A 22680-nucleotide genomic window follows, 5' to 3' on the forward strand; every position below is an offset into this window, starting at 1 on the left:
GCATGCTTCCTGCGGAAGCTCCCACTCTTGGGTGCCATCTTCGGGTTCTTTTTTTCCGTGTTTCCTTCGTTTCCGAAGTAATGGCAATGTTCTATTTAGGTGATATTTTACCGCTTTGTATTTTTAAAAGTCCTTTTTCCCCCTTTTTTTTTTTTAACCACCTCTTCTCTCTCCAGCCTCGTCTTTCTGGCGGAGGTGGGTGGGTTCGCTAGTGAATCCAGAAAGATCTTCAAGCTGCAAAACTACACCGGCAGGTAAGAAAACTATTCGTTTTGCAGCGTGAATCTTTCTGGATTCACTATGCTGTGCATAGATTTTGTAGCGGTTTCTCCTTTCTGTGGCGGCTGGGTGGAAGATGAGCGTTAGTTATTGAATATGTGCTGGAGCACCTTTTGTCCGACTTGTGCTTCCTTGTTCATCTGTATATCCACACAGTAGTGCTTCGTGAACGTATGCACCGAAGCCCATGTTGCCGCCAGGCATATGTCTTGTATGGGTGTGTTAGCCAGGAAGGCTATTGTAGCACCCTTTTTCCTAGTGGAATGGGCACGTGTCCCCTCTGCTAGTTCTTGTCCTGCACGTTTGTGGCAGAGTTGAATTGTTTGTGCGATCCATCGTGCAATAGTCTCTTTGGTTACTGCCTTGCCCATGAAACTGTTGGCGAATGACACAAAGAACTGTTTTGTTTTCCTGTGTCCCTTCGTCCTCTCAATGTAGTGCATGACTTCCCTGCTGGCGTCCAGAGCTCGCTCTGCGCTAGTGGTTGGTTTTTGGAAAAAAACTCGGTATCTGTATAGACTGGTTCATGTGGAATTTGGACACCACCTTCGGCATGAAGTGTGGGTCAGTCCTCATCACAACCCTATCATTGTATATTTGTATGTAGGGTTCTTGTAGCGTCAGCGCCTGAAGCTCGCTTACTCTGCGTAAGGACGTTACTGCAACCAGGAAAGCGTTTTTCATAGTTAGCATCTTTAGGGAGGCCTTGTGAAGTGGTTCAAAGGGCTCTTTCATGAGTTCCGTTAGGACTATGTTCAAGTTCCATGCAGGTGGCGGCACCCGCTTGGGTGGTGCGATCCTTTTCGCTCCTTCCAGGAATCTCTTCACCACCTGTGATGTGAAGAAACACCTGCACGTTTCTCCCCTTGTGTAGGCGACTATCGCTGCCAAATGGACTCAAACGAGGATGAGCTAAGGTTCTTCTCCAGCAAGTGCGTCAGGTACTTTAGCACTGTGGAGTCCTTCTTCATTTTATTGTGAAGTCCTTTTTTTCTGCACCACATTGTGAAGCTTTTCCATTTCGCAACATAGCAGTTCCGAGTGCTGGGCCTTCGTGCCTCCCGAAGGACCCTCAGGGTGCTTTCTGGCAATCTCAAATGTGCGAACTTTATGTCCTCAGGAGCCACGCTACTAGGCTCGGGCTCTCTGGCTCTGGGTGTAGCACCTCTCCGTTCTGCATGGAGAGTAGGTCTTTCCTCTTGCCGAATCTGTGGGGTGCACACTGTGTCATCTCCATGATCTGCGAGTACCATGTCTGTCTGGCCCACTGTGGCGCGACCAGTATCAGGGTCATGTTGCTTGCTCTGCACTTGCTCAGCACTCTGTGCATCAGTGGTATCGGGGGAAAAGCGTAAGCAAATGTCCTTGACCAATCTATCCATAAGGCATTCCCCAGGGACCCCCTCCTCGGGCTGTCTGGATGCGAAGTTTTGGCATTTTGCATTCCAGCGTGTGGCAAACAGGTCCACTGATGGTGTTCCCCATCTGTCGAACAGCCACCTTGTCTCTTGAGCATTGAGCTCCCACTCGTGGGATGCCGATGTCTGTCTGCTGAGCCAGTCTGCCTGTATATTGTCCTTCCCTGGTAGGTGTATGGCTAGCAGGTCTATCTTGAGAGGGATGGCCCATCTCCATACCTCCTGCGCCAGCGTTGAAAGCGGGGCTGACTGTGTGCCACCCTGCTTGTTTATGTAGAACATCGCGGTGGTGTTGTCTGTTTGTAGCAACACCTTGTGCTTGTACAGTCTTGTTTGGAAAGCTTTCAGTGCAAGGAAGATTGTCTTCAATTCGATGTAATTGATGTGCTTTGTCGCATCTGCTGGCGTCCACAGTCCCCTCACCTTGAGCTCCTCCATGTGAGCGCCCCTTCCCTTCAGGGATGCGTCTGTGGTGATGGTCACTGTTGGCATTGGGGGCGTTAGAGGCTTTCCCCTTGTTATGTTCTCCATGGTCCACCATGTCATCTCCTTCTGCACTGCGTGCGTTACAACCACTAGATCCTCCCAACTGCCTGTAGCTTGTGACCATTGCTCCTGCAGCCATTCTTGAATGGGTCTCATGTGGAGACGTACATTTGGTACCAGGTGGATGCATGATGCCATCATCCCCATGATCTTGCTCGCAGTCCTCACTGTCCGAGCTTGTCCCTTCCGGTAGAGGCGAGTTTCCTTCACCAGCACCCTCTCCCTCTTCTCGCTGGGGAACACCTTGCCCTGTAAGGTGTTGATCTGTGCCCCCAGGAAGATCTTCACTTGTTCCGGCTCCATTGATGATTTCTTCCAATGGATGGAGAACCCCAGGCTTATGAGCGTGCTCGTCACTGTATGTGCGTGCTGCTTGCATTTCTGGTATGAGTTTGCTTTCACCAGCCAGTCGTCCAGGTAGGGGTATACGTGTATTCCCTGCCTTCGTAGGTGCGCTGTGACTGCTGCGAGGCACTTTGTGAAGACCCTTGGTGCCGATTTTAGCCCGAAGGCTAGTGTCGTGAACTGGTAGTGGCTTTCTCCGATGGTGAACCTGAGCATATGCTTGTGCTTTCTGTTCATTGGGATGTGCAGGTAGGCGTCCTTGAGGTCTATCGTGACCATGAAGTCCCCGATCTGCAGTTGCGGGAGCACCTCTTGCAGGGAGGTCATTTTGAATTTTTGCGTTCTTAAGAATTTGTTGAGGAACCTTAGGTCCAGAATGGGTCTCATTGTCTCGTCTACTTTTGGTACCAGGAAGTACGTTGAGTATATTGCTTTGTTTCTTTCCTTGAAGGGTACCCGTTCTATGGCCTGCTTCTGCAGGAGTTCTTTTGCTTCTTCCTGAAGACGCTCTAGCTGTTTGCTTGCTAGTGGTTTTCTTTTTGGTTTTCTGCTTGTTGGCCTCCCCTCCAACTCTATGCAGTATCCGAATTGGATGATGTTGAGGATCCATTTGTCTGATGTGATTTCTCTCCATTCTTGGAGGTAAAATCTTAATCTTCCTCCCACTGGTGTTATGTGGTCGTAGATGTCTAGCTTGTCTTGACCCCTCTGTACGTGCTGCCCCCTGGGATCTTTTCTGAGGGCGGGCACACAGAGTTTTTTGAAGTCACTTAGAGGCGGGCTGCTGTCCCCCTCTTCTATTCTGTCCACGTCCATTTCCTCTCCCTCGAAAGGACTGGGCTCTTTGTTGGTACTGCCAGGACTGCTTCTGCTGACCCTGCTGAGCCTGCGAGTCTGCCTGGTGCGTTTGTTGGAAAGCCTGGTGTGATGTACCTGGCTGGTTTCCACCTCTCCCGCCAGGCCTCCGTGACGGGGTGCCCCTCTTGTTGCCTCTGAACTGCAATGCTCCCATGGACCTTGCTGTTTCGTTATCCTTTTTTAGTTGACTCAGCTTCTCATCAACTGTTGTTCCGAAAAGCTGAAATCCTGAGCAGGCGTGTCTTCTTTGAGTGACACCCATCATCAAGAGCCTGCTGGAGGTGTCTGCTCCATCCAGGGCCGTCTTGAGGCAAGAATTTGCCGCGTTCTTCCCTTCTTCAACCAGTTTTTCGGCCTTCTGCCTGGCATCCTGGGGCAGGTCCTTCACCAACTGCCCCAGCTCCTCCATGATCTGGTACATGTGCCTGTTTATCAGGGCGTTGGAATTAGCCATGCGCCAGAGGGTCGCGGCATTCCGTTCGATCCTTCTGCCCACCAGGTCCATTCTCTTGCTCTCCTTATCCAGTGGTGGTCCAGAAGTAGTGGGCACGTTAGCCCTCTTTCTTGCTGTGGCCGTGATAATGGAGTCTGCGGAGACCGTGCCCTGAATGTAGGGTGGGTCCTTTGAGGAATGCTTGTATTTCTTCTCTGTTCTGGGAGTTACAGCCTTGCATGTTGCGGGTTCCCTGAATGCTTCCTTCCCCTGAGCCAAGACGCTGTCGAGCATTGGTAGGTACTGGCTCCTTGTATGTGTGGGGAGCAATGTCTCTAGAAGGAAGTCTGCTTTCTGCTTCTCTTCGTCGAGCTTGAGTTTGAAAGCTGCTGCGGCAGACTTTATCACCGAGTTGTAGGCCCCGATGTCGTCCGGCGGCGAGGGCCTCGAGGGATGTGTCGACCGCCTCCTCTGGGCTGTCGGTGTCGACATCTATGTAATCCACCTCCTGTAAGTCAGAGGGGGCCGACTCTGCGTCCGTCCTGCTGTCCTGTTCCTCCCCATAGTTGTAACTATAGTAGGGGCTCTCGTCATCTTCCTGGTCGTCGACCACCTCGACGTCTTGGTCTTGTTCCTCGGCGACCTCGTCTTCCTCCTCGACCACCTCCACCACTGGTGGCTTGGTCTTGTGTGGAATCGTGAAGGTTTTCATCTTTGCGTCGAATTCTTTCTTCCGCTGCAATTTGTTTTCCATTTCTACCTCGAGGCGCCTTCTCTTTTTCTCCATCTCGGCTGCGTGTTCCGCGTCGGATGGTTCGGCCGCTCTTTTCGGCGGTTGGCTCGGCGGCGTGCTTTTCGGTGCCGGAGGCTTCGACGCCGAACCGGGTTTCGGGTCTCTGGTCGCCGTCGGTGCTTTAGGTCCTTCTCCCTCGGCGTCGATCGATCCTTTTCGGGGACGATTTTCTACGACTTTTGCTGTTCAACAGCTCTCGGCGCCGGGGACTCCTTCTCAGAGGGTCCGCTGGGCCTGTGAGTAGTCGCGGGCGCCAGGTGTCTTGGCGCCGGTGCTTTCGGGGCCTTGCCCTCGTTTTTTCGAGACTCTGAGTCTCTCGGGTTCTTGGGGGCCGGAGAGTCTCCTACCTTATCAGAAGTCTTGGTGTAATCGGTCTCTACGACCGTGTAGCTGTCGTCTTCGGCGGCAGCGTTGTCCTCTTCCTCGGAGGACATCCCCAGCTCGTAGAGGGATGGAGTCGGGGCCTTCCCCTGCAGGGTGGCGTGCGCTACCCTCTGTCTCTCTCTCACACGAAGGGTCTTCGGGTTGAAGGCGGAGCAGGCGGAGCAGGCGTAGCAGTCCTCGCTTCCGTGATTTACCGGTAGGCAAAGGTTGCAAACCGGGTGCTGGTCCTTCTGCGCATACTTGTGGTGGCAGTTACGGCAGAACTTGAACGGCGTGTTGTCCATCATCGAGCGCTAAGGGCCTCCCTGGTCGCATGTTCGTCGAAGATCTCGATGAATTCTCCTTCTACTTTGCTGGTTCTTGATCGATGAAGTTTCCTGGAGTCTTCAGATGATTTTTCTTTCCAATTTCTGTATTTTCCTTCTTTTTCTCCAAAAATGTCTGGAGCCCAAACGGGAACGATCCAGACCCGACCGCGGAAAAAAAGAATCTGAAGATGGCGCCGAAGAGTGGGAGCTTCCGCAGGAAGCATGCCGACGTCACCGGAAATGCGCCCAAGGAGGTGTGACGCCGACACCCACCTGGGCTACGGAAAAAAACAAAAAACAAAGAAAAGACTACGAATCCGGACCCAACCACAAGACCGCGGAATAATGCACAGCATAGTGAATCCAGAAAGATTCACGCTGCAAAACTGGTGCTATTTAATGCGCTCTGATACCTGATTCGGTTCGGGTCTAGTTCGCATATAAAACTCTGCAAAAAAAAAAAGTGCTGAAAAGACTGAGTTACGCCTGAGCCCAACAGAGTGATACGGTCAAGGTATAAGATTCGGAAGTGTTGCAAGCTGGCTGTACACCAGTTGGAGGAGGGTTCAGCCTCAGTCTAGGTTTATTCTGCTTAGAGTCAGAAATCACAATGGGCGTCAATGCAAACAGAACCTGCGCAGTGGGTGACGTCAGAACCCAGGTCGGCACAGGAGCCAATACTAAACGTAAAGCGGGTTCAAGAGGAATAAATGGTACCACGGGTGGAACCACCAGTGGAAGGCTGACTTGTTCCCTCCACATCACTGGGGCCTGTAGGGTGCACCAGAGGAAACCATAGATGCCACAAATGCTCAGCATGGTCTTGGTTAAGGCCTCCACTTGCTCTACAGCCACCGGATCACGAAATGTACCATACATATAAATTAGGATTGTGATCTGCTTAGACAGATCTGGAGCGAGACATGGGGCACACTGACTTACTCGGGCCCTCTACGGAGTATGAGAGGGCCAAAAACGGCCCAATTGCCACTTTTATTTATTATGTTTTTTCTCTGACTTTCAGGAAGACTTTGCATGTAAAGACTATCTACAGCAGGAAGGAAACCTGGAGCTGGAACGGAATTTTCCTTTTGACTTGTCACGGTGTGAATTTTCCCAATGTTTGCCGACATACAGCACTGAGATCCTGTATGTCCTTTAAATTCATCTGGGCACAGTCATCAAAGGACCTCAAATTATTTTCCATCCCAAGGCACCATAAACATACTCTAAGAGGGTCTGTCAGAGACAAAGTTTGCAACAGTCCATACATGGTTTGAACCATGTAGTCATACAAAGTAACATTATCACTTGCAATCAATCAATCCCTACTTGTATAGCGCATCTTGTCACCCATGAGGGTATCTAGGTGCTGGGCTGCAGGTCTCAGTTGAACAGCCGAGCCTGGAGTCCCTTCCTGAAGTCTGTCAACAAGGGTGATGTTCAAAGGTTTTAGGGCAAAGGTTTTCCCGAATTTGGAGGCGAGATGGGAGAATGATTGTCCTCCGGTGCGGCAGCAGCGGATAAGCAATGTCTGTGCGAGGGCGAGGTGAGTGAGGTTTCTGAATGGTTGGTGAAAGTTCAGGCGGTTGCTCATGTATGCTGGTACTTGGTCATGGAGGACTTTGTAGGCGTGAATCAGAAGCTTGATTTGGCACCTTTTTCCGAATGGGGAGCCAGTTGAGTTCTCTCAGGTGCTTGGTGATGTGAGTACTTTTGGGCAGTTTGAGGATCAGTCTGGCTGCTGCATCCAGCACACTGGAAAACTGTAGGAAAAGGGTCTAAAAAAGACCAAGGAATAATTTTGAATCTTGAGAGGCAGAAGCAAAGCAAATGTCAGGGCACATGGGTAGCTCATGCCTGCCGAACTATTCAAGGACGACCTAGCCTGCCAGTTAGGGCCTGACTGTCCCAGCAGATTCTAGACTAGCCTGCATATGGCTGATCCCTAACTGAGGTGGCATGGTGGGCAAAAGAATGATAAGTTGGAATGCTACCCGGAGCAATTGGCAGTCCTTACACAAATTGCAAATATTTCTCCCATCACCTATTTTGTGTTTGAAGAAGTCTACTAATCATTTCCCGACATAGAGGGACACCAATGGACAGTTATCAAGTTAAGAACGTGCCTGCAAATAACTGTTCCAACTGAGAAAAAGGAAGAAGCACAGATTTACCAATTGCTGCAACCTGTTAGAAGGGCACAAATGACCATACATGCTAGCTACCATGAGACTTCTTTAAAGGCAGCTCAGTCCACAGGTAAAAATGGAGACTCCGGAAGGATTCAAGTGATCTTTCAAACATCAAACCGTATGAAATGGCTAAAATGTAAATTGACAGCTGAAGTACTTATATTATCTGCATTTCTTTTTACACACAATTACACACAGGAGAATTGCACATACATATGCTTTAAAGTACAGTTACACTAAGAGACAAATCTAGTAATTTGTCAAAAACTGTAATTTTTTACCTAGGTATACAGGGATTAGAAACCAGCTGGCTGTCTAACACAATAAAGGATTTCAGCAAATTACTCTCTTACAGGAGATCTCTACAACTTTGTTGCTTTGTCTATTGTGTACATTGTTTTACGACTGTTATATAACTTTTGATTGAATTCTTGTGTGTGCATAGGGTCCTCCCGTAATTCATTTAGTTGGTAGATTTATTCTAAGGATCTCCCACTCACCCAGTTGCACCACTCCCACCCAGCACGATATTCACTGATGAGTCCACAGATGGCAGTGCACCCTTAGCTAATCGGACTTCGAAAACCTTTGTGGATGTGGGATTAGAAACCAGGTTCAAAGACAGCAAGCGATGCACTAGACTACATCCCATCCTGTGAGGACATCTGGTGCACACAACACCACCAGCAATTTGAAGCAACGCCTTGCAAGTGCCACAATTTCAGTTTGAGTCTCCCTCCCCTCCTTATGCTACACTACCCACGCAGACCTAACTCTCTAAATTTCACCTTGAAACCCAGTCATGCATCAACATCTGCCAATTACAGTCCATCACTAAACTCGCCCTTGTTATTCACATTATATTTGTAGGTTTTTACCAAATACTGTACCTTGCTGTTAAGAGAATCTAGGTCGAGATCAGCTTTCTTGGCCCACTTCTGCCAGAAGTTAGGATCATCCAATGCAATATCTGTCCTGTTTTCAGATGCTACAAAGCTCGCCTAAAGCAAAACAAAACAGATATCATTAGTGAACCAGATGGCATGTTTCATGCTCTATGGGTTACATTTATGCTACTTTTATACATATGTTAAGGGTTTGGGGTTTCTAGAATCATTCCCTGTTCATTCCAAATAACAGAAAGGGGAATGAAAGTAAAACTTACTTACCATCATGGGTAGCTGGTTTAATTCATAAACACTAGAACATCTCAGTTTATAGGCAGGGTCACACATCACTAACTAAATCACTGAGCCTCTTCAAAATGTCTTTGTCTTACATTAAACTGCTATTTTTTTCCCAATATTAACTAAAAACATTTTTAGAAAAAAACGGTATTTGTAAAGCGCAAACAAATCACCCCTAAGGGTCCCAAGGCTTTGGGGGCTGTCGGGGAGATCAAGCGAGCTATTCCACACAATCACATGGAGCTGGGCCCAGCTGCCTCTAGGGATCAAACCGTGTGCCAAGTGCTACAGTGCTGCGCCGATCCTCTCCCTAAATTATAATACAAACTGGCTTTAAAAGCACATAAGTTATTGAGTACTATAATTCATGTCTTTAAAATGGATAAATACAAAGAAAGGGAAACGGTTAGGTAAAACATGCCCATTTAAAGAATTGGGATTTGCTACTTTTAAGGTAGCTAGGTTACTGTGAAATAGCACAGAGGGATCATTCATTACAGTCATCCAAGTAAGAATATGGATCTTAATCACCAAGGGCTTCATTTAAATGTTGGTAGATAGTGTTTGTACCGTCAACATGGCAGAGTCATTTACAACTGCCACTACTCTTGGTGCTGTAGTAACCCCAAATGAGAGGACTTTGAATTGGTAGTGTTGTCCGTCCACCTCAAACCTGAGATATATCTTGTGAACGGGGTGAATGAAAATGATCATCGTCCCCAATGGCATCCCCATCTCCATCCCCATCATCAAAATTGCCATCCTGTGAGTCTGGTAACATTGGAGGTGGTGAGTTTGATGGTGTGATGTCTGGACTAGGAGAAGGAGATGGAGGTATATAAGGAGGAAAAGGGTTAGTACCAATGTCTATTTTTGCTTAAGAGGTATAGGGGCCTCTTGTGGGAGGTCTGACTTCAGTTTTTTTGGGAAGAGTAGTCATTAGGTGTTCAGTTTTGGGATCAATACGGAGCTGGTTCTTCAGATGGAAGTTCGTTGGAAGGAGTCTCTGTCCCTTTTGGAGTGGATTTCGGCATCAAAGATTTTGTTTCAAAGTCTCTGGGTGCCGAGTGTTTGGGAACCAGTTCTTTAGTTTTAGCCGGTTCAGGCTGAGTAGTTTTCGGAGTGGTTTGCTTCGGCTCCGAACCTATCGGCGCAGAGGTTGTCGGTCCTAGCTTTTAGGTGTGAAGCTTTTTGGCTCCGAAGATTTTGAGTTGGACGACTTCGGTTCTTGCTATTTTGGCTTGGAGAGTTTCCGCTCCGAGGCTGTTGGCACCGTAGATATCCTTGGTATCGACAACATGGGAGGAGTCCCGTGTTTGTCGTTATGTTTCGTGCAGAAGGTGTTGGTTCGGCACCGGACTCGGGTTGGCTCAAGCCAGACCCGGAAGGTTTGTGTTTCGTAGCCGGACCAGAGGGCGGGGCACCAAACTTTTGCATGTTGTCGACCGGAGCCCAAGAGAGCCACTGGAGCCATTCCCTTAGGTCGAGTGGGCAACTGGGGGGTCTGTACTCACGGTCTGTTGAGCCGGAGTGACGATGAGGTCTTCTTCCATGTCGGAGTGCGCTTCGGACACGGAGACCAGTTCTTCTTCGGCTTCTGCGGCTGGACTGTGTTGTGTTGAAGATGTCTGGTACCGAGCCGCTGCCACGTTGCATCTCGTGGCGTCGAGCCCGATGATCACGGATGGTCTTTTCCGATCGGAATGATCGACACACTTCGCAGATGATTCTTCGTGTTCCGGGGAGAGGCACGGGTTGCAGACCTCGTGCAGGTCGGTGCGTGGAAATTTAGAACAACACCAGGGTCATAGTTTGAACGATGTCCGTTCCATCGACTGCTGGCATGGTTGGCACGGGTAGGCCCGACGGCCTGCCTCAAAGTTTATCAGTCCAAGGTTTCACGGTTTGGACGACACGTGACGAATGGAAAAGCGAAATCGAAGACAATACCGTTGAGGGTAGAGTATTGCGCATCGAAGGGGTTCGAGAAAGATACCGAAGCGGAGTGCACCAATAAACATCCGTACCCAATGGGTGTGTTAGCGAGGAAGGCGATCGTTGCTCCCTTTTTCCTGGTAGAATGGGCCCGTGGCCCCTCTGCTAGTTCCTGCCCTGCTTGTTTGTGGCAGAATTGTATAGTTTGTGCGATCCATCGTGCAAGGGTTCCCTTAGTAACTGGTTTTCCCAGGAAACTGTCTGCGAAGGACACAAAGAACTGTTTTGTTTTCCTGTGTTCCTTAGTTCTCTTAGTAGTGCATGACTGCCCTTCTGGCGTCAAGAGTGTGCAGTGCCCTTTCGGCGTTTGTCATTGGTTTCTGGAAGAAACTTGGTATTTGTATTGTCTGGTTGATGTGGAACCCTGACACCACCTTTGGCATAAAGTGTGGGTCCGTTCTCATCACCACCCTATCCTTGTGAATTTGGATGTAGGGTTCTTGTAGCGTTAACACCTGGAGTTCGCTCACCCTGCGCAGCGAGGTGATTGCCACTAAGAATGCTGTTTTCATTGTTAGCATTTGTAGGGAGGCCTTATGAATTGGTTGAAAAGGCGCTTTCATGGGTTCAGTGAGGACTACATTATGGTTCCATGCTGGTGGTGGCAACCTCTTTGGCGGTGCAATCCTTTTTGCACCTTCCAGGAATCTGTGATGTAAAAAAGCTTTTGCCTGTTTCTCCTCTTGTGTAAGCGACTATCGCTGCCAAGTGTACTCTTAGCGAGGATGAGCTCAGTTTCGCCTCGAGCAGGTGCGTGAGGTATTTAAGCACTGTTGAATCCTTTGTCATCTTTTTGTGCAGCTTTTCCTTCCTGCACCATAGTGTGAACCTCTTCCATTTAGCCACATAGCACCTTCGCGTGCTGGGTCTTCTTGCCTCTCGAAGTACCTTTAGGGTGCTCTCAAGTAATTTCAGGTGTGCAAATTCTATGTCTTCAGGAGCCATGCTGCCAGGCTGAGGCTCTCCAGCTCGGATGCAACACCTCTCCGTTTTCCATGGAGAGTAGGTCTTTCCTTCTCCCGAATTTGTGTGGTGTACTCTGTGTCCTCTCCATTATCTGCGAGTACCAGGTCTGACTGGCCCACTGGGGTGCGACCAGTATCAGGGTCATGTTGCTGGTTCTGCACTTGTTGAGTACTTGGTGTATCAAAGGAATCGGCGGAAAAGCATAAGCAAATGTCTTTGACCAGCTTATCCATAGGGCTTTCCCCTGGGACCCTTCCCCTGGTTGCCTGGATGCGAAGTGTTGGCATTTTGGCGTGTTGCTGCTGAGCCAATCCGCTTCCACGTTGTCCTTCTCAGGTAGATGTATGGCCAGCAGGTCTATTTTGAGTGGGATAGCCCATCTCCATATTTCCTGCGCTAGTTTCGACAGCGGGGCTGATTGTGTTCCTCCCTGCTTCTTGATGTAGAACATCGCTGTTGTGTTGTCTGTCTGGATCAACACTCTTTGTTTGTACAGCTTCGTCTGGAAGGCCTTTATTGTGAGGAAAACGGTCTTTAGCTCCAGGTAGTTGATGTGTTTGACCGCAACCGCTGGTGTCCACAGACCCCTCACTGAGTTTTTCCATGTGTGCTCCACATCCCCTCTGGGATGCGTCTGTGGTGATGGTCACCGTTGGGTTGGTGGTGTTAGAGGCTTCCCTTCTGTTATGTTCCCCTTGTTCCACCATGATATCTCCTTGTGCACTGAGTGCGTTACAACCACTAGATCTTCCCCACAACCTGTAGCTTGTGACCATTGGTCCTGTAGCCATTCCTGGAATGGTCTCATGTGGAGCCGTACATTTGGCACTAGATGTATGCATGAGGCCAGCATTCCCAAAAACTTGCTCGCCGTCCTCACTGTCAAAGGCGCGCCTCCTTCAGCAGCGCCAGTGTTCTCTTTTCGCTGGGGAACGCCTTGTTCTGTAAGGTGTTGATCTGTGCTCCCAGGAAGATTTTTACTTGTTCTGGTTCCATTGAGGATTTTCCCCAGTGGATGGAGAATCCCAGGGCCAATAGTGTGCCTGTCACTCGCTGTGCGTGCAGTTTGCATGTCTTGTATGAACTTGCTTTTATTAGCCAGTCGTCCAGGTAAGGGTATACGTGGATACTTTCCCTCCTTAAGTGTGCTGCGACCGCCGCGAGGCACTTTGTGAAGATCATTGGTGTTGATTTTAGTCCGAACGCTAGGGCCGTGAACTGGTAGTGATCTTTGTTGATGATCAATCTTAGCAGATGCTTGTGCCGCCTGTTCATTGTGATGTGCAGGTAGGCATCATTGAGGTCTACGGTGACCATGAAGTCCCCGCCTTGAATCTGAGGAAGTACCTCTTGTAGGGACGTCATCTTGAATTTTTGTGTTTTTATGTATTTGTTTAGGAACCTTAGGTCCAGGATGGATCTCATTGTTTCGTCCACCTTTGGTACCAGGAAGTACGTCGAGTACACTCCCCTGCTCCTTTCTCTGTGAGGTACAGGCTCGATACCCTCGTTCTGCAGGAGTTCCTTTGCTTCTTTTTGAAGTAGTTCTAGTTCCTTCTTTGCTGCGCTCTTCTTTTTGGTCTTTTGTTTGGTGTTTTTTCCAACTCTATGTAGTATCCGAACTGTATGGTGTTGAGTATCCATTTGTCTGTGGTTATTTTCTACCAATCCTGGAAGAAAAGGTTCAGTCTTCCTCCCACAGGTGTTACACGCTCGTAGATGTTTAGTCCGAGCCACTCCTCTTTGTTGTAGCTGTGCTCCACCCTGGGAGTTTTTGAATGTGTGTGCACGTGTAGCGTGAGAGAGTCACTTAGAGGTGGGTTGTTGTTCACCTCTTCTATTATTTCCCCGTCCATTCTCCCTCCCGCGAAAGGACTGGCCTCTTTGTTGGTATTGCTAGGGTTGCTTTTGCTGCCCTTGTTGTGTCTGGGTGTCGCCCTGGTGGGACTGCTGGAACGCCTGGTGCGACGTTCCTGGCTGGTTTCCCCCTCTCCCGTTCGGTCTCCGTGACGGGGTCCCCCTCTTTGTCCTTCTGAATTCAAAGGCCCCCATGGATCTTGCAGTGTCGTCTTTTTTCAGCTGGGTGAGCTTTTCGTCCACTGGTGCTCCTAACAGTCTCTCCATTGAACGAGGTGTTCAGGATGTTGTGTTGCACATCTGGCTTGAAACCTGAGATCCTGAGCCAGGCTTGTCTCCTTTCCGTGATGCCCAGCATCATAAGTCTGCTGGACGTGTCGGCTCCGTCCAAGGCTGTTTTGAGGCAAGAATTTGCCACATTCTTCCCCTCCTCCAAAAGGTGCGAAGCCCTTTGTTGGTATTCTTGTGGAAGGTGCTTGACTAACTGGCCCAGCTCGTCCAAGATCTGGTATTGGTGCCTGTTCAGCAGGGCGTTGGAATTAGCCATGCGCCAGTGCAATGCGGCATTCCTTTTGATTTTTCTCCCTGTCAGGTCCATCCTTCTGCTCTCCTTGTGTGGAGGTCCCCTGAAGTTGTCGGGACATTGGCCCTTTTCCTTGCGGTCGCCGCAATGATGGAGTCCCTAGTGACCGAGCCCTGGATGTAGGGTGGGTCCTAGGAGGAGTGCTTATACTTTTTTTCCGTTCTGGGTGTGACGGGCTTGCAAGTTGCAGGCTCTTTGAAGGCGCCTCTCCCCTGTCCTTTGACGCTTTCGAGCTTCGGCAGGTACTGGCTCCTAGTTTGTATTGGGAGCAGAGCTTCCAAGAGGAAATCCGCCTTCGGCCGTTCCTCCTCGAGTTTTACCCCAAAGGCTGTTGCTGCGTTTCTGATGACTGCATTGTATAACCCAATGTCATCTGGCGGCGAGGGCCTCGAAGGATACGTGTCCACTCCCTCTTCTGGACTCTCGGTGTCGATGTCCTGCCACTCCAGGTCTTGTGTCCCGAGGATGCCGAGCCCAGGGTTGTCATCTGCCTCCTCCTCGTAGTAGGGGCTTTCCTCTTCTGGAACTTGCAGTTCCTCAGGGCTTTTCGATGGTCCTTCGACGGTCCTTCGACTATCTCGACAACCAGTGCCTTTGGTTTCGACGGGATTACAAAGTCTTTCATCCTTTCGTCGAATTCTCTTTTTCGTTGCAGGATGTTCTCGAACTCTGCCTCGAGCCGTCTCTTCTTCCTCTCCATTTCGGCTGCCTGTTCGGCGTCGAATGGTTCTGCCGTTCTCTTCGACTGATACGCTGGCGTCGAGCCGGATTTCGGCGTCGAGACGGGTTTCGGGTCCTTCATTGGCGTCGAACTATCCTTTTTGTTGACGCTTTTGGACGACCTTGGCTGTTCGCCGGCCTTCGGCGCCTGGGAGTCCTTCTCTGAGGATCCGCTGGGCCTGGATGTAGCTGCGGACGCCAAAACCTTCGGCGTCGGCGCTTTCGAGGTCTTGCCCTTATTTTTTCAAAAGTCTTGTTCAAACTGTCGAGTGTCTTTCGGGGCTTTAGGGGCCGTCGAGTCTTAGTCTTCTTATCAGTCTCTACGCCGTGCAGCCGTTGTCTTCCTCTTCGGTCGAGAGTCCAAGGTCTCGAAGGGACGGTGGCTGGCCCTTGCCCTGCATGTTGAAGTTAGCCCTTCTCTGCCTCTCTCTAACTCTAAGAGTCTTCGGTGTAAAGGCGGAGCAGGCTTTGCAGTCCCTGCTCTCGTGGTCGACCGGTAGGCAGAGGTTGCAAACCGGGTGCTGGTCCTTCTGCGCGTATTTGTGGTGGCAGTTACGGCAGAATTTGAACGGTGTGTTGTCCAGCTCTTGCGTTCAGGGGCCCCCTGAGTGTGCATTCTCCGTTGGACGTCGAAGTTCTCGAAGATCTCCTTCTTCGTCATCGTCCCCTTCGATGGTGTAGTCTCACGTCGTCTTTTCAATCCTTTTTGTCCAAAAATTGGCTTTTGGCTTCTTCTTTTCTCCATACCTTTGGAGCCCTCTCGGGAACGATCCAGACCCAACGGCGGCAAAAATAATCTGAAGATGGCGCCCAAGGGTGGGAGCTTCTGCAGGAAGCGTGCCAACGTCACAGGAAGGACACCAAAAGGTGGGACGTCAACGCCCACCTGGGCTAAGGAAAAAAAACAAAAACAAAGAAAAGACTACAATTCCGGACCCAACCACTAGACCGCGGAATAATGCCCAGCAAATTGAATCCAGAAAGATTCACGCTGCAAAACTTAGTAAATACAATAGGTACAGGGGTTGCAATAGGCAACACAATTCTACACATAATTTAGCATTGAGCTCAATGGATTTCCTTATATAAACACAGTTGATTATTTTGTAGATTACTTTGGTAATTCCAGTACAGGATCCTAGGTTCAGTCTTGGGGTCCAAGCTGAAAACAGTTTAGCAAAAACGTTTTAAGTATTGTAGTGATTTTTCAGGAATAAAAAGCTATTTTAAAAGATCACACTTAAAAACTTTTCAACAAAAATCTGGCAATGTTATCCAATGGGAGAAAATTCAGGTTGCAGGTAAAGTACGGTCTCGTTACTTTTGTAATCCAGTACTGGGCTTCTGGGGCCAGCACAGGGGTCTCAACTTAAAACAGGTAAGTAATTACGTTTCAGTATTTCGTATTATTTTTAATGAATATTTCTAGTTTTCAAAAGTAGACAGAAGAAATTTCATAGAAAAGCAGACAATGGGTTCCTATGGAGAAAATACAGGTTACTAGTAAACCCGCTAGGGATTACTTTGGCGGTTCAGTACTGGGCTATAGGGTACAGTACTGGCTCCTCTCCTGATCACAGGTACGTATTTCAGAACTCGGATGATTTTATATGAATATTTTATGTTTTCTAAAGTAGACACTTCGAAGATTTTTCGAGTCAAACCAGTCAATGTTATTCAATGGCAGGTAAGTGAGTTACCGGTTTCCTGGTGAGTACTCGACTGGTGAAGTTGTGGTTCTGGAAATAGAGTCAGGGGTCCCTCAGTGTCAGGTAAGTACAGTTGGTTCACCCTCAGCGGCGCAGGGTCGGCCGGGTGCAGAGGTAGTTAGGCCCAATGTTATCCAATGAGGGACAGGGGGCCTCCGGTTGGTGGCTGCTGGCTAGCAGGTCACGCAGCTGTGGGAGCTGGGCTCATGGTCACTTGCTTAGGACAAAAGGGGAAGCAGGATAGGACAAAGGTGGCACAGCCAGCGGCACTCAGGCGGCTGGGTGCAGGGTGCTTTTAAACCGTCGGGCGCTGAATGTTTTCCAATGGAAAAGGTAAAAAGGGAACAAAGGCTGCAGGCTCGGGGGCAGAGGCTCTCCAGGGGCGACCAGCACGTCGAGAGGTAAGTTGGGGTCTTGGAGCACAGGTAGGTACCCCAAAGGGGGCACAGGGGGCTGTAGGGCGCCGGGGTGTCTTTCGGTGTCGGAAAAGCTTACCCTCAGCTGGTCGCGGTTGGGGGGGCCCCTGGGTCTGAGTCTGCAGGCGTTGTCTGGTTCATCGAGGAGGGTCTTTGGGCACTGGACTTCGGTTCCCAGTCGCCGGGGGGGACGTCCTCGTGGTCTTGGATCATTCGGGCACGCACCGGACTCGGAGGGTGCAGAGTGGGCTGGTCCGAGCTTCCTTGCTAGCACCAGGAGGGTTGTTGCAGCTGAGCCTCTGCTGATAGGAGTCCCAGTCTTTAAGAGGGTCAAGGGAGGAAGGTCCTTTGGGTGTCCCAAGGTTGCTGTCCGCAGGAGTCTCGGGGATTTAGGCAGGAGCAGGATCCAGGATCGACAGGCCGGGGCCAAATCAGTTGGTGTCGTCCTGTTAGCAGCTGCTTGGCGGGTCTTCTTCTTCTTTATCTTCTTTCTTCTTTTGGTATCAGGATCTGAGGAAGGAAGGTTCAGGGAGCCCCTAAATACTGAATTTAGGGGCGTTACAGGTAGGACAAGGGCAGGGACCAATAGGTCCCTGTCCTGGGGTGGGTACACCCAATAGCCTGCTCCTCTCCTGTGGGAGGGGACAGGAGCCTAGCTGGGATTGGGAAGGGCTCCCCATCTTCAAGATGACCGGAGCCCGGGGTCGTGCTTCACCTCGTCTCCTCCACCTGAGGGGTAGGGTTGGCACAGGCTGGCACACCCCCTTCCTGAGGTAGTTTTTCCTGCCAGTCTTCCCGCCAGAGTGGGGGTCAGAACTGGTGGATGCCAGTTGCTAGCAAATGGTCTGGAGAAGCACACAGAGGCGACATGCCTTTGAAGCTTCCCCCTGCCCATCCTGGCGGTGGAGACCTAGCACCTCGCCCAGGATGTGCATTGTTGCAGGCCCAGGAGAGCGGGGGGGGGGGAGAGTTGGGGGGGGCTCTCCACTCAGGGGGTCCAGCAACATGTCGGCTCTTTGTTTAGGTCTGTACTTACACACTCAGCCTGCAAAGGCAGTTTGTGTGTGTCAGGGTAGGGCTCCTGAGTGTCGCACAATAAGTGCTGCAGTCCTCAGGGGTCTTATCTGGTCACCATGCCCTGGGTACCAAAGGTACCATTTACTGGGGGCTGACAGGTGGCCAGAGATGCCAATTGGGGTTTAGTTTCAACACAGTTTTAGGGAAGGAACACAGGACCTGGGTACCTGGTTGGCTGGAGCCCAGGGCACACTCAGTCAAAGCACATCAGAAGTCAGAAAAAAGTGGGGGCATACCAAAGCAATAAAGATGGCACTTTCTCACAAACTGTATTTGCAAATTTTTTTTACAAACCTGCAAGAAAATTCAATATTCATCTAGCTTGCTTTTAAACGATCGGTCTTGAAACATACAATCATATTTACTTGTACCAAGTCCTGCTTAGTTCTATAAATAAAATTACAACTAAGAAATATGTTTTATACAAACAATTGGTCCGAGTTCAGTCTTTGAGCTCGTGACATCATTTCTTGCCTGAGTGTTTTCAATAAATGCTTAACACTCCCTTTGATAAACCTACACAACCACAAATTATCTACATTTACCTCTGTAAGCCTCTGGGGACCCACTGGACTCTGGGCACACTATACCTTACTTTGGTATAGAATATACAGAACCAGCTTCCTATACTTTTGTAGTGCAAAAAGTTGTCAGCATAACCCGTTTTTCTGTACCTATAACTTTAAGTGTACTATTTATTTACCTGCTGTTCTTTTTATGAAGTAAAGCATTGACTGGGCATTTAAGTTATAAGTGTTATCTATTTGTCTTAGCGTCTTTAAGACCCTCCACTTCCTAGAGCAAGCCCCGGCGATTCACTCTCGCTACCCTGACAGTCAAGTACTTAAAGGGAGTCTCTTGGCTATCTCATTTAGAGTGCACCAATATACTAGCCCAGGAACATCAGTAGTAAATAGTGACCTCTGACTGACGGTAGAGTTCGGGAAAAGGTCTAATACTGTCATAGAATCTGAATTCCTAGCCTTTGGCCTGTCTGAGAACAAAGCTGGACTGCCCAACTGTGCTAGCGTTGGAGAATGAAGTGCCTAAAAAGAATACAATGCTTATTCACTTACAGTGCAATAGTTCTGGTTTTCTTGGGATATTAGAGGAAAGGACAACATACGGAAAAATGTCCAGTAACCAATGACTACCCAGACCCTCAAGAGAAGGTCTCAAATGGGAATTTATGAAAATTACAAGGCTGAAGAACTATGCAACCTTCGAGGTAGCTCTACTGTCAAAGGCCAGTAGGACCATACCCCTTTGAATAATAAAGATGAAATACAATAATGACATGAACACACACATTTTCATGTAGCAGAATACGATAGATGGCTGTTAGTATTTTATTTTAGTGGAGGATCAAATATGATTTCTATCTATAAAAGCTTTAGTCACACCCTCACACAAAGGAGGCAAACATAATGTAAAATTCATGGAGAACCGCTGCTAAGAAGAGGAAGGAAGAAATATCTGGGGGCCCTACTGCCATTATAGACACATACAACAGGGACTGACTACAGTTTCTATGCTACATGGTAAGTATCTCAAACAGTATTTTAACTTTCTCAAGATACAAATGAACATACTGCAATCAGTAAAACTCTTCCAGGTAAAGATCAGGCATTGTTAATTTCGAAATAAGAAAAATTACACTTAAATAGATTAACCTATAAAATAGAGCCAGGACCTGGGAGAGAGAAAACATCAATATCTCCCAAACCCTTAATCCTATCTGGTCACTAGGAGAATGTACTGGCCACCTCTGCTGCTACTACCTCCCTCATTCTTCCGATGCCAAAAATGCAACCCACTCAATTTCAATGCCTGTACTGCAAGTCTCTCAACAATATGAGGCATTACAAGGTAGCCATACTTGCATCAAGGAATGCAGTTTTAGAGCAAAGGTACAAGTAAAATAAAAACAATGAGAGGTCTGGTAGTTTATCCTTAATCTTTACCATGAAGCTCTGAAAATTCACAGGGAGCAAAAGAGTGGTAGAGGGAGAACCTGCATCTTGATACTCACCAACACATTTCCCTTCACTAGCAGTGAGCGTTGATTAATGGATTTCTCAGAAATCTCTCTAACCCCAAAAGAGATGGAAGCATTTTTGTACATGGACCACTCATCCCTACGCCATTCCATTATTTTAATGCTATTCTGAAAACAAGCTTTACAATGTAGAAAATGCCTAATGAAAATAGACTATACAGCAAATACTCAAAGTTGGTCACTAAATCAGAATAAACGGATCCTTTGCCCGTGTCTATTAGTGCTGAATAAAAAAACATTCCTTCTTATGTTGCATTTATAGCACACACCCCACCTTAGCAAATGTGGATCCCTTGCCCTCCGACTCAATGGTGATTGTTGTGGCACGACGTTGGAGGATCTGGTCTATGTCCTCCTCACAGAACTTCGAGCTCTCGTCATCTTCATCCATTATTGCAGCATATGCCCCTTTCCGCAGAAGATCCTCAATCTCTTTCTTGGTAAACTGCTGTATTTGCTAGAAGACCAAGGGAAAGGCAGTATGGAAAAAGTGCATTAGTGCAGGACACCAAAGAGATTTAGCAATAGTCAACACCACTTCTTGACCCTTCTGCTCCTTATGCTCACATGAAATTTGTCTGTGCGTGTGCCTCAGGTCTCGAAGCAATCCGAGACGAGAAAACTGAACTCACTCACATCCAGGAGCAGTGTTTGACAACTGCCTGATGTGTCAGTATTAGCATGGAAATTCATCATAGACAAACGCACAAAAGGGAGAGCTTGGAAACTGAATGGAGAGGTCAGCCTCTTGTAAGAGTGTACAAACAGCATAGGTGGCGAAGAATACAATCTAATACATTAGTCTTGATACCCTCACCTCTTCCTAAACTAATATCTACCCAAGTAAGGACATTTTACGGCTAGATTTAAAATGGCGATATGGGCAGGTCTACCATCTGACCAAAAATGTTTAGGTTCTAAACACAGCTTTCATTACTCAACAACTCCTAAACTGTGCCTTGTTCCCATATCTCACTCAGTTTTACATGAATACAAAGAGTCACTACCAAAAGTTGAAGCTTGGTTCTCTCCTTCCTGTCTATCAGAACCCAATATCGGTCTCCTTTCCCACTCCCTATACTCACCCCGGTGAGGTGGCACTCCCGGCCACTCATGGACTGCAGAACAGCTTTATCCAACCCTAACTTCAGACTGGCCTTGTCAAACATCTCACGCTCATATGAGTTTCGTGTCACAAGGCGGTACACCTTTACTGCTTTGCTCTGCCCTATCCGATGACAGCGGGCTTGGGCCTAAATAGGAAAAAAGAGATAAAAGAGATTAAACATTGACTTAGTCTCAAATTCCATAGCGGGATCAATCGATAGACATATTGAACACAGAACTGGATCATGTAATCTCATTCAAAATGTTGAGCTACAAATAAATACTGCTCAAATTATCATTAGACAAAGTATGCTAGTCTTTAACTGTAGTAGATTATTAAGAAAAGCAAAGGCTGAATGTTCCACCCTCTAGATAGGAATAGGCTACTTACCAGTATGCATCTGTTCTTGGCATGTAGGGCTGCTGACATTCATATCTGTGCATATCTGTGCATAGATCGCCGCCATAGATCGCCGCCTAGTGTTGGGTCCGGATGATTGCACATTGTTGTCCTGGAAGAGTCTTCGAAGTATCACGAGATAGGTGGCTCCTCCCTCGGACTACAGTGCGCATGGGCATCATCTCCATCCTCAGATTGTTTTTCGCCATTGTGGCAGAGATGGAGTATAGTACAGTAAGATGTCCATGCAAAGAGTGAATGCTACAGCTGCGACAGACACCGGGGAGGCGGGTGGGCGATATGAATGTCAGCAGCCCTACATGCGAAGAACAGATGCATACTGGTAAGTAGCATATTCCATTCGAGGCATGTGGGCTGCTGAATTCATATCTGTGCATAGAATGTATAGCAGTATAGCAGTATCTCCCCTAGCGGTGGCTACCTGTGTCAGCTGCAGCAGTCTGGAAAAGAGTTTTGAGAACAGCCTGTCCTACAGCAGCTTGCTGTTTGGAATGTACATCTACACAATAGTGTTTGGTAAATGTATGTGTGGTTGACCATGTGGCTGCTCTACAAATTTCGTGTAAAGGAATATTTCCCAGGAAAGCCATGGATGCCCCTAGCTTGCGTGTGGAATGCGCCCTAGGGGGAACTGTTAAGGTGCGTTTTGCCTTTAAATAACATATCTGGATGCACTTAACAATCCATCTGGCTATACCTGATTTTGAAATAGGGTTGCCTTTGTGTTGCGGTGAGGAAGCAACAAAACTGTTTTGTCTTTCGAAATGCCTTAGTTCTATATATATATAATATAGCAGAGCTCTCTTGACATCTAGAGTATGCAAGGCCCTTTCAGCTACTGTTTGTGGATTTTGAAAGAACACTGGCAGTTCCATGGTTTGATTTATATGGAAATGGGATACTACCTTTGGCATGAATTTAGGGTTTGTTCTGAGAACTACTCTATTTGCAAGTACTTGAATGAATGGTTCTTGAATAGTTAGGGCTTGCAGCTCGCTAACTCTTCGAAGTGAAGTAATGGCAA

At 48.3% G+C, this 22680-nt stretch overlaps 1 protein-coding gene and 1 non-coding gene across 2 annotated transcripts in view; both read right to left on the reverse strand.

Annotated features, from left to right (window-relative positions):
• LOC144755671 (chromodomain-helicase-DNA-binding protein 8-like) overlaps positions 1–22680 on the reverse strand; it is a 1307007-nt gene that overhangs the window by 877574 nt on the left and 406753 nt on the right. The window contains 3 exon segments of the mRNA XM_078644841.1: positions 8450–8560; positions 20403–20585; positions 21214–21381. Of these exon segments, the coding sequence (XP_078500967.1) occupies positions 8450–8560; positions 20403–20585; positions 21214–21381 (462 nt within the window).
• Positions 20715–20829, reverse strand: LOC144756959 (small nucleolar RNA U6-53/MBII-28). Its single transcript, XR_013595433.1, has one exon. It is a non-coding gene; the product is annotated as a small nucleolar RNA U6-53/MBII-28 (small nucleolar RNA).

Source organism: Lissotriton helveticus, chromosome 5_1 (genome assembly GCF_964261635.1).
Source record: "Lissotriton helveticus chromosome 5_1, aLisHel1.1, whole genome shotgun sequence".
Lineage (NCBI taxonomy): Eukaryota > Metazoa > Chordata > Amphibia > Caudata > Salamandridae > Lissotriton > Lissotriton helveticus.